The sequence below is a fragment of the Watersipora subatra genome, chromosome 1, assembly GCF_963576615.1.
Source record: "Watersipora subatra chromosome 1, tzWatSuba1.1, whole genome shotgun sequence".
Taxonomy (NCBI): Eukaryota; Metazoa; Bryozoa; class Gymnolaemata; order Cheilostomatida; family Watersiporidae; genus Watersipora; species Watersipora subatra.
The window spans coordinates 31,980,233-31,992,440 of NC_088708.1; the positions used below are offsets into that span (position 1 = coordinate 31,980,233).

Genomic DNA, 12,208 nt, shown 5'->3' on the forward strand with positions numbered 1-12,208 from the left:
TTTATAAGATTATTATAAGATATAATAATTATAAGAATAATCATTCGAATTTACAAGATCGAAGTACATAGTGACCGATGTTGGGCAATATGTTACTGTTATTATTTTTCTAAAGATTTTGTTGGGGATACTGCGGCTGTGCCCAATATTGCGGTACTGCCAAGCCGTTTTTAATATCTGCAAAATTAAGTTATAGGCCTACACTTTCTTATAGATATACAGCTATTTCTATGACAACCAACTAAAATCTGTTTAGATTGTTAAATTTAGCATAATGTTTGCATGTAAATACAAAAATCTAGATAAATATCACAACTTCTTGATATTGGTTGCTAAGACATTTTGAAATGTAAACAAAATTGTGCATTGGTTTTCGTTTCTCAAAACACCAGTTTTCTCAGAACTATGTTTTCGCACTAATGGTAAACATGCATTCAGTTTATTGACCCTAAAATCTGCTGTAATTGAGCTGGAATCAAACTTTCTTTTGCAAAATAACTGAGAATTTTTTCCTTCTGCTAGTGTAGATAACTCTAAATCTCACACACCCGACTTAACCATGGTTTCTGTGATCATGACCCATTTCTTCACTTTGGTTACAGGTCGCTGTCAAAACCATTCTTCATTCAACACAACCAACTTTCAAACTGCGTATATTACACAGCAGCTTGCTATTTTACTTCTAATATTGCATCTCTCCTATTGCAGGAAAGAAATATAAACATATAATCTTTTCCTTTCATTATTGCTGTTTGTTATACATAATAACACCCACTACATTACAGCTACTATTGCAGTTATCCTATTGCACTGCAGTGCCATTTGACTGCTAATATTGCATTTCTTAACCAGCAGTACCCTTTTGTTTTTCCAATATCACTTTAGTCGTAGGCTGTACGACAGGGGAATTTATAGTTAATTTTATTATCAAACAAATTATTCCCTGGTCATCATATAGACTTCATTTCTACAAGTCTGACATGAATATAAATCTCTGTGCTTAAAATTGAGTGCTACACTTTGGGAAGGAGCTAACAACTACCTGGTGGTGATGGTCTCTTGATAATTGTAGCTGACTGTTTCTCTGCCAGAATCTGCCTATTAAAAACCTTGACATCTGTCTCAACTGCTGAGGAGTACAGGTACCTGTTCAACTCACTGGATGACTCAACCTCTACTGCAAAATAGAAACCGATCATCTACCGGTAGCCGGATATCAAGAAAAAAGAAATATGGAATGCTAATGCATGTTAAGATATTTTACAGCACAAAAGTGAAGGGCAGAGAAAGATTCTTGCTATTCAAATCGAATTTGAGAACTTGCGTTATACAGTGCACCCTCAGGATACGAAAAATGTGATACGAAAGATGTGAAAAATGTCCGAAGAAACAAAATTTCAGAAAATTGATTACGTCGCAGCTAAAAAAATACTTAAGAAAAGAGTTGAGGCTGCATGACTGACTCAAATTTATACTAATAAAATAATTCTTGAGCAATTCCTATTCACACTAAACCATAGAACCACCATAGATGAAACATCCTATGCAAACCATTGGTTAATGTTATTTTTCTGTTTGTTACTAAAAAATAATGCAATATATAAAGAAGAGTCACAAGAAGTGACCAAAGTTCATAGGAGTTTCTTGGATTAACATACGTGATACAACTGAGGATTTGGCTCGCTTGCTCTCTCCATCAGGTTTGTCCATGGACAGCTTTCTTTTTTTGCTGTTTCCTGCTACTTGCTCAATAGATGAAGCTTTCGCAATTGGCTCTTGTTGGTAGGAGGAAATACAGGACTCATTAGGCCGTTCAATGGAGCCACAGCTATCACTCTTTGCTGTACCCCAGAAACTTGCTAGATTTCCCGATCTAGCCACACTGCTGCTTGTTTTCTTCCGCGTATCACACAAAGCATGATCTCCCTGCAATATAACAGTGCCATTCACAGCTTGTTCAATATGTTATGTTGATGCCGCCGCGGATAAATGGGAAATGTTTGAACAATTTCGTTAAGGAGAAAGCATCAACATGATGTGAAACATATGTTGATAAGAATGATTAATAAGAATGCACAATAAACAACAGTGTAGTGAATTTTAACGGTTTTAAAATTGAATTCTACAAGCTGGCGATTTTCAAGCTTTTCAATTTAACACAGATTTTTAACAATAAAAAATTAGTTCAAAAATTTTAATTAAACTACATAACACCTACCAGAGCCCGGTGCATCTGGGCAAGCAATAAAAACTCCATATGCAGTTCAGCCACTGATTCCCTGCCAGATAAATTATCACATAAGCTGCTCTCACTTTTGGAACTTCTCTACAAGTTGAAAGCATATAAAGTTTTTTGTGTGAATGAAAGAGGTAAAACCTACAATTTACAAAAGGACTATAAAGTGACAAGCAATGAAGATGCCTATTCACTATATAAAACCTACCAATGTGCAAATATTTGTACACATGTGCATCACAAAATCTTGAGTAACACATTCAATGAAAAACTAGCTGAAGGGCACATTTGAAAAGATGACAGTAAACTATGTGATGCTGAAGAAACAAGATGTGAACACATTTATGGCAGACCTGATAAACCATTTGTTTGTATGAAATGATGGAGTCACAGTCCTGACAAACAGTTCATAAGATAACATAACTACCATATTGGTAATACCATTTACAACACGAGGCTAGCAGCATAATATATAGCATACCGACAGAGTCTTTATCGATTCTTGGCCATATTGATCACTCAGACTATATGATTTCTGTACAATCTATAAAACAATCAAATTACCATATTTCCAATTACTGGTTTGTGTGATTCGAAATTGGGCAAGTCAAATTATAAAAAAACAAAATTATGCAACGAAAAGTAATTGAGACAAAATTGTCAACTAAACACAAGCACATTTATCTTATCAAATTATGCAGATGTACACTATGACAACCTTAAATCGTTGCCTGCTTGCTGTTTATTTTTGACATGCCACCTTTTACCCTATATCGTATAGCTTGGCACTAACATAGTTCTTCAGCAGTGAGTGTTTGGCTTGTTTCTGTCAGCATGACTTAGCGATCTTGTGGCTGCCTCTCAGCTGACATGATACAGTTGTCAAGCAAACTTCCATCACCGCAAATTTCCTGCCTGCCTCCGCAGTAACCAGTGATACCCTCTGGACTAATAGGTATACATAGAGAGAGATAAGTAACCAGGCTAGTTAAGACAAAGAGAGCTGAAGTAGAAAGTTTTGAACAAATTAAATTGATAAATAGCCATGATAATTAGCTTGGCAGCTACATGATCCAGACCTGCTAACCCTAGAGTGGGGCAATGCGTGAGATTTGGTTTTGGGACAATTGATGTATTAATGATAGTATACCATATATAAAATTGTGGAAATTGGGGCGAAAATCTCACGCATTTTCATTTTTTCTTTGGGGTGATTGTGTGAGTCTCACGCCCAATGCGTGAGAGTTGGCAGGTATGGCTACATCATTTAAGGCATGTCCTTTTAAACTTAAAAAAAATAGAAAGTTCAAATGCACACCATCGCACGTAGAACCATGTCATGAAATAAATAAATAGATGACAACAATGACTTAGTTCGTAACGCTTTTTTTTACAAAAACAAATATAATGGATATCACTACTGATAGCAATTAAAGGCTAATTAAAACACCAGTTGAGAGAAGGTTAGGTTCTTTGAATAATCGAAAATATGTATATAAAAAGAACAAAATTTACCTTAAAATTGTTCATCACATTACATTTCATTATGCAATTTGTATCGACACTGTTGGTGCAGCAGAAAGTGTGACTCAAACAATATTTGTTTTAATACAAGCTTTAGCCGTTTTCAATTCGCGTTTCAAACTAGCGTCTGTAACTTTGCGTTGTGCGTGCCGCGTTTTACGCGATTATCCCTCTCTGACAATGATCTTACAAAGTATCGGCAATATGCGGTTTTAAACTAACGAAAAAGCGTCGATACTTTAGCGTTAGCTCACTTTATTTGTTAAGCGGTTTTGTTTTAAGATTCGCTTTTGATACGTAAAGTTCTAAGGCTTACGCGCAAGCGATTGTGCTTTTACTTTTATCTTGATACATATAGTTGTGGAAAAATCTAGTTCCTATCCAAAAAGTCCTAGGTGAAAGCCACGGTATACGGCATATACGGTAGAATAATTTCCGTTAGTTAGTTAGTAATCTTTTATTTTGCTGATAACAAAATAACAAAAAGCCTCTATTTGCAGGCATATTATCCAATAAAACGGAAACTAGAAGAATCCTGAATGCAAGATAGTAGTGAACAATTCATATTTAGTTTGAGATTATTTGTGTAAAAGTTAAAAGAAAATTTACATGAGAGGATGACTTCAAATAAGTATTGCAGGATAGCTTATACAAAGATAAATTGATTGATATGTACTATATACAAGGGTTCAGGTCTGAAGAATAGATCCTCTATGAGTATTGATTGTGGCAAGATTGATTGTTATTAATAATTGAATGACTATAATATGGTCTGTAATAATTTCCGTTCCCATCCTAAAAGTCTCATTTCCCATTAACTCGCTATAACCCGCGAAATTCGTTCTCGTTGCCATCTGCTAGAACCTTGGTGAGCAAATAATAACTAATGATCATTTATTGAGAATGCTCGGAATACACAGTGCATCATCTTCATTGTTAATTAAGAGTAGTATATTATTAACGTTGAGTGGTGTATTGTTGACATAGAGTGGTGTATTGCTGACATAGAGTGGTGTATTGTTGACATAGAGTGGTGTATTGTTGACCTTCAGTGGTGTATTGCTAACTTTCAGTGGTGTATTGTCGGCTTTGAGTGGTGTATCGTTAACTTTGAGTGGTACTGTATATTGTTAACTTTGAGTGGTGTATTGTTAACCTTGAGTGGTGTACTGTTGACCTTGAGTGATGTATTGTTGACTTTGAGTTTTGTATTGTTAACTTTGAGTAGTGTATTGTTAACTTTGAGTGGTGTATTGTTCACTTTGAGTGATGTATTGTTCACTTTGAGTGGTGTATTGTTCACTTTCAGTGGTGTATCGTCGACTTTCAGTGGTGTATCGTTGACATATGATGATGGAGTGGTGTATTGTGGACTCGGAGTGGTGTATTGTTGACTGAGTGGTATATTGATAAGTAGTTTATATTTATATAAGCATTTCGCCCCCAGCCTAAGCTGAGTACTTTATTATTATTACTGCACAGGTTTATTAAGACTAAAAGCTAAAGGTTGACTTGCAACAAAATGCAATGTAACAGTAATTATACCCTGCACAACATTACCCACTAACTTTAAACGACTGCAGCTGTACCTTTTTGTCAGCATCACTCTTTAGAACAAGATTGCATAGGTCAGTACATATACAATAGGCTTTGATGTTTGTTAGGAGTAGTCTGAGCCAAATACCGGTATTATTTCCTAAACTACTGTTACAATTCTCATTCTGTTTGTTTACAGCTGAAAGACCAGTGGCTAGTCCATTACCGTGTACACGGTACGAGCGTTCAGCAATTTAGATGGTCTTCAATATATATAAAAAAACATGAGCTGAGACACACGGTGATATATGTGGTCATAAAGCAAGACAAGAGCTTCACTGCCTGTACGCTCTTAACGCTGTGAAACTGGTTACTTACAGGCTTAAATATGTATATATATTTAAATATATAATATATAAAGATATATATATATATATAATGTTCAATCAGACCTGTCGGAGCTAGAATTGAGCCTCGAATGACAGATTTTATTGCATGTATAACAAACATGATTGATCATCCTTCTGTTTTTGTTTAATGATATTACACTAGGTTTTCAGTTTAGTTACTAATAGCGTATGAATCATTGAATCCTTGAAAGATTATGCAGTATATAGATATATACATATATATATATATATACATGTATATATAAACTTTGCTTCTGTTTGGAGCGCTATAATTTTTTCCATTTCCTTAATCTTCAGAAAGTCTTGCAAGGAAGTCGAGGCGTTTCATTTCGAAGATAATACTACGCAAACATGGCTGAGATATCAACAGAAGGAAGAAGCAGCAATACAAAGACAAAGTGCAAGTGAGTGACAGCGGTATCGTTGTGTATGAGGCTGACGTACTGCACTCATGGTAGATGTCAATAGCAATGCTACTTTTCTACATGTCTCAGACTCAATTTGCTTTTTCTTACCCAAATTATAATTTGTTGTTTCAGCGTAATCTTTGTATTTGCTTCACTCAGTGAGTTCATGCTTAGTTGGGTCATATAAAATATCTATCCAACTGTGTTGTAGAAGGAGATTAATTCTGATCATCCATCAGTGAGGAAGCGGCGAAATCTGGTTCAGGACACGATAAAAATGGATTGCCCTGCTAGATTGACAATAAAGAGAATAGTCAGTTATCCTGATTTCAAGGTTGGTGTTTCAAAGTTGTCCAACATTCATGTCAATACATTTATGTCAACAAATGTCAATACCGCACCAATGCCAGTATAAATTTTTCTCATGACTATTCACTACCCTAGATAGCGGTGCCAACATTGAAATAAGTTACATGTTGTCACACCAACATTCTAGGTATTGTCCTACGTCAACTATATAAACGTCCAATTTTTCCAAACTTGCTAGTGATATTGAGCACTTATTCTGTCTCCTTGGTCTGTTCAGTGTCATTTATGCAGTTATCGATGATAACATTTATACCAGCAAAAACATTATTTGTTTCTAAGTTGAAGTCGATGTCTGAAAACACTTCCGTGAAAACACAGAAGACTAAGATGCTGAGGAGCGTGAAGGATGCCTGGCCATTGAGGCTAGAGGAGTACTTTTTACTCAGTCTACCCAAAGTGAAATGCCATCAAAATCACCCAGTTGGCAAAGTATGTTAAAAATATCATCTTTTCTATTAATGTCTTTGGATATATTTGTATAATTGGCTGTCATAAAAAATGGAATAACCATGCAACTGTACATCTTATCACAGAAGCTGAGCAAAGTGTGATTGCTACTTTTCACCATGTAATTAAATCGGTGAAAAGAGACAGACGTACCCCATTACACATTGTGCCCACAGTCTGAACATGTTATAAATAAATTTGCGCATTACTGAAGTTATTTTCTATCTGACACCCACACTTGTATGTCTTTTTAGCAAGCAGGTATGCTTCAAAATGTCGATGATGGAATCAAGTGTCACATTCATCTTATGGTGTCCGAAGGAGTTAATTTTCTACCTGAGATGAGGCCACACATACTGGAATATCTTAAAACCATGTTCAAGGATGCCCTTCCTGACAGATCTGATAGAAGATATTGACCTACAGATCGTGACATTGCCAATCACATGCATTCTGCATTCTCTTCCATGATGTTAGTATTGAATTTCAGTAGTATTCATTCCACAGCTGAGATTATCATTGGGTGTTTGCATTGAATTTTCATGACAATGCTTAAAAACCACATAATCGATCATTTTTTTTGTATTTGCTAACGATCGAATTAATTTGTGCTGAAAATAGCCAGGCTTTATATATGTATGTAAATTTTTACCAGTTGCCATCATTGTTATAGGGGTAGCGGCAGTGACCAAGATTACTGTGCCACACTAGTAGAAGGCTGATCAAAGAGACATCTTGAAGGTCGATTTTATTTCAGGCCATATGTACGAGATGCACAGCGCTTTCTGTTTGTGCACCAGACCAGCGATCAGCGTCATCGACTGAAGCGCTATGGTGACGAGCTATGTTGCTTGGATGCAACATATAAGACAACAAAGTTTGCTGCATATCGATTGGATGCGCCTGGTGGAGGGATGGTACTATGTGGCAGTTGCAACGAATGGTTTCATCGTTGGTGCATCATTATCAAACCTACAGATTTATAGCCTTTTACTGGAGCTGTGGATCAAGAATAGCAATGTAGGTGTGATCCTCTAGGTTAGGCTATTACTTATTTACATACATGATGCAAGATTAACATTATGGCATATGTATAGAGATGTATAAACTTGTTCTACATGTATATGCTCATGATGAAGTTTTAAATATGCTTGTGTCAACAGCCATTGTTTCCGTTCATATTTTGTAACGTCTCATTTATATGTTGAGAGAGATGCTTTTTCCTGTTTCCATTATGGCCAATTAGCACCACAAGCCATCAGAGTGGAATGTTTTTATGTGTTTCTAGTATGTACATGTTGAGAGGTATTTGAATACTTGTTTATAGATTTATTGATATTTCAATTTATAATATATTCTGAACTTTTTATGAGTGAGGTAGTGAATAAAGCCTTTCTTTTGATATCAAAGATAATGTGGATATAACACAGATCTTGTGTCAGTTACGCAGGCCTAACATGCACAAACAATAGAGACAATGTTGAGTTGTAGACACTGTACAGTAAAAACATTTAGCTGTTGATAATGATATCGTGGGTCCCAGGTGCTCACTAAACCTGTTGTTTGGCTATGGGCCACAATGACTCCTCTGTAACTTTTGAGGAGCACAATTCTGACTTATTGTCAATCTGTCAGTGCAATCATCTTTATCGCGTCCTGAACCAGATTTCGCCGTTTCCTCACTGATGGATGATCAGAATTAATCTCTTTCTACAACACAGTTGGATAGATATTTTATGACCCAACTAAGCATGAAATCACTAAGTGAAGCAGATACAAAGATTACACTGAAACCACAAATTATAATTTGGCTAAGAAAAAAGCAGATGAGTCTGATACATGTAGAAAAGTAGCATTGCTATTGACATCTACCATGAGTGCAGTACGTCAGCCCTATACACAAAGATATCGCTGTCACTCACTTGCACTTTGTCTTTGTATCGTGGCTTCTTCCTTCTGTTGATATCTCAGCCATGGTTGCATAGCATTATCTTCGAACCAACAATCGTAGTCGGAATCTTTCTGACGAAACGCCTGGACTTCTTTTCAAGACTTTCTAAAGATTAATGAAATAGAAAAAATTATAGCACACCAAACAGAAGAAAAGTTTACATATATATACGAATATATATACGTATACATATACGTATATATATATTGCGTAATCTTTCGATGCTTCAAAATGCGCATGATGGATTCATACGCTATTAGTAACTAAACCGAAAAACCTAGTGTAATATCACTAAACAAAAACAGAAAGCTTGTTATACATGCAATAAAATTTGTCACTCCAGACTCCCTGCTAGCCCAGGCAAGCCTAATTGAACATTATATATGCTGTATTTATATATAAATATATAACATAAATATATTTATATATATACACATTCAAGCCTGTAAGTAACCAGTTTCAGAACGTTAAGAGCGTACAGGCATTGAGTGGAGCAGTGAAGCTCTTGTCTTGCTTTGCGACCACATACTTCATCGTGTGTCTCAGCTCATATTCTTCTATGCGTGCTTGAAGACCATCTAAAGTACTGAGCGCATGTAGCCTACTGTGTACATGGTAATTGAGTAACCACCGTCTTCACGCTGTAAACAAACAGAATGGGTACTGTAACAATAGTTTAGGAAATAATACCAGTATTTGGCTCAGACTACTACTAACAAACATCAAAGCCTATTGCATATCTACTGACCAATGCAATCTTGTTCTAAAGAGTGATGCTGACAAGTGAAGAAGGTACAGCTGCAGTCGTTTAAAGTAAGTGGGTAATGTTGTGCAGGGTATAATTACTGTTACATTGCACTCACTTTTGCCTGAGCCTATACTGATTGATTGACTGAGATTTATGTTAACCTTTAGTCCTAATAAGTCTACACAGTCACGATCAAAAGTTTGTCACCACAATCAGTCTGCCACACAACAAGCGATAATATTAACAAGGAAAAAGAGGGAGGTTGTTTGGGATGTTGACGTAAATGTTTCGTAATACAATAATTCTTAAGATAAATAAGCCTAGTAAACAATAAGACCACTCAGGAGGAACTAGCTATCACAGAAGGAGAGCACCAAGCTCAATAACAATTGTTGCTGAACTTTCTGCTCTCCCTTTGTGGATGGTCTAGCCTGTATGCAAGCCAGACTTGGTGTTGGTTTATTATTTTACAACAAGGCTCCACTCACTAACTACTTATCTCACCTCAGGCTAGTAGCAAAATGAAGATGATACACTATTCTGAATAAATTACGGTTATTTATTATTTCTTATATCAATTACACGCAGGATTGGAGTGAGAGAGATTAAGCGGGTTGTTGCGAGACTTTTAGGATAGGAAATTATTCTACCGTATATACCGTATACCACGTACCGCGATAGCAGGACTTTTTGGATAGGAACTAGATTTTTCCTATAGTTGTACTGTATCTGCAGATTGTTGCGGGCGTGGCTTCGAGGAATCGTATAAAGTTATTTCTTAATAAGCAAGGCTTTTGTAGCGGCATATGTGGTAGTATTTTGAACAAAACTATTTAAAAATCTTTAACAATTTTTATATATGCACTGTAATATAACGCTATCGTTAAATTGGTTTGAGTTAATATCTACATGATTATGTCTGTAACATTTCTCTTATCATTTGACTGCGCTGCGTGATTGAGTGAAAGGTTATCAGCCGAAATTTGTGTTAAACATTAGCACAAAAATGATAAATTAACAAAATGCACGATACAAGGCGTTAAGACCATGCAAAATAGCGATGACTAGGCTACATTTCTACCTACTCTGTGTGAGATATGTCTATCTCGACATTGAAATATTGCGATATCTCCTCTATATGACAGCTATTATTTTATTCAAAAGAATGTGTAACAGATCTACATACGTTTTATTAGTATTCATTTCTTAAGACATTCATTTACATAATAACTGCACTGAATCCACCATTACACCTGAACACGATCTTGTAAAGCACCCAGTTGCCATCTGCCTCAATGTTAACCTTCTTTGTCTGACCATTGTGCCTGCAACAAAATTGTAATAGTATTACTTATTATTTGTGTCTTTTTTGTATCTTGTGCTTGGCTCATTATACAGTATAATTAATGACTATTAGGCTACCAACACTATATAAAGGAATGCTGACTTTTTACTAAGAGTGATCATTGTTAGTCTTGTTAGCCTGTCAGTATTCATGATAGTTTTTGCTAAGTAAATGCTTATAAGACCTGACACTCTCTCGCAAAATATCTTTAGGCTTTAGGAGTAAAAAGCCACCTTAGAGCAGCATACTGCGCTGTTACATCTGTAGAGCAAATGCTTTGTGTTTCAGGAAGATTGAGTTACTCCTATTATAGAAAAAATTTATTGAAGGCAGCTGGAAAAACAATTGTAAGGTGATCTACCTTTTCAGGCTCAATTTCAGGCCTAAACAGTTCAGGCTAGGCAACAATAATCCATGTTTTGACCAACTATAGATAAGTTATTAAAACATTCTTTTAAATTGCAACAAAACTAAAAAATGCTTTTTTGTGGAAATCTTTCATTTTATAAACTGATATTTTGTGGAATAGCTTTTCTAATCTCTGACTGGTATTACATCTCATGTGTGCTTTTTTACATAATTTTTGTTTTTCCTTACAAGACTGCCATTTGCCTTTTTTGATCGTTGATCATTTGCCACTTTAATCTGCTTGCTGTTTTGCCAACCAAATATGCCATCTACTAGTCATCTACTACATTCTACTAGTCTTTTCTAAGATAAGTAAAAGTATTGTGTAACTACTATGAAAGCGAAAAATAGTTCACTCAGTTTGAAACGTGGAGCCATTTATATCAAACAAGTCATGCCACCCTCATAAAAAGAAAAGTTTAAATGAAAGAGTGTCGCTAATCAACTGGTAGCCCATTTTACTCGCTGACTCATAATCTTGTCTTCCCTTTTGCTGTTGTGTGTTGATTCTATTAAGATTAGTGGTATGCCAACTTTATATTCAGTTAATCAGCCTTGAAATTTAGAGTGTTTGTTCAGGTCTATATTACAGCTCTGTACTAGACTTGAACTTTGAGCCAGAGAATGTATTCCTAGAGTCTTGGTAAATATTACGGCGCTTAAATCACAAATGATCTGGATAACATAACCCTCAGTTAATAAAAGATAATTGATTAAGTGAAACGACAAAAATTATTGGATGAATTTATAGTATAAATTCACCAAATCACTTGAAAATACAAAAGCTAAATAAGCTACAAAATCTTCATAATTACCTTATTTTAATT

At 35.5% G+C, this 12,208-nt stretch overlaps 2 protein-coding genes across 2 annotated transcripts in view; one reads left to right on the forward strand and one right to left on the reverse strand.

The window, feature by feature from the left end:
* The window catches only part of LOC137410571 (uncharacterized), a 37,781-nt gene extending 34,752 nt beyond the window's left edge, over window positions 1-3,029 (reverse strand). Inside the window, exons 1-5 of the mRNA XM_068096009.1 lie at window positions 2,955-3,029; window positions 2,718-2,780; window positions 2,219-2,326; window positions 1,659-1,926; window positions 1,043-1,177 (exon numbers count right to left, since the gene is read on the reverse strand). Coding sequence (XP_067952110.1) covers window positions 1,043-1,177; window positions 1,659-1,926; window positions 2,219-2,257 — 442 coding nt within the window. The 5' untranslated portion in view covers window positions 2,258-2,326; window positions 2,718-2,780; window positions 2,955-3,029. The remainder of the gene's footprint in view (window positions 1-1,042; window positions 1,178-1,658; window positions 1,927-2,218; window positions 2,327-2,717; window positions 2,781-2,954) is intronic.
* Window positions 3,030-6,069: 3,040 nt separating this feature from the next.
* LOC137386653 (uncharacterized) lies at window positions 6,070-7,348 on the forward strand. The gene is made up of 4 exons (XM_068072850.1): window positions 6,070-6,110; window positions 6,325-6,447; window positions 6,768-6,911; window positions 7,184-7,348. The coding sequence occupies exons 2-4, from the start codon at window positions 6,391-6,393 to the stop codon at window positions 7,346-7,348; spliced, it is 366 nt and encodes a 121-aa protein (XP_067928951.1). The 5' UTR covers window positions 6,070-6,110; window positions 6,325-6,390.
* Window positions 7,349-12,208: the final 4,860 nt, after the last annotated feature.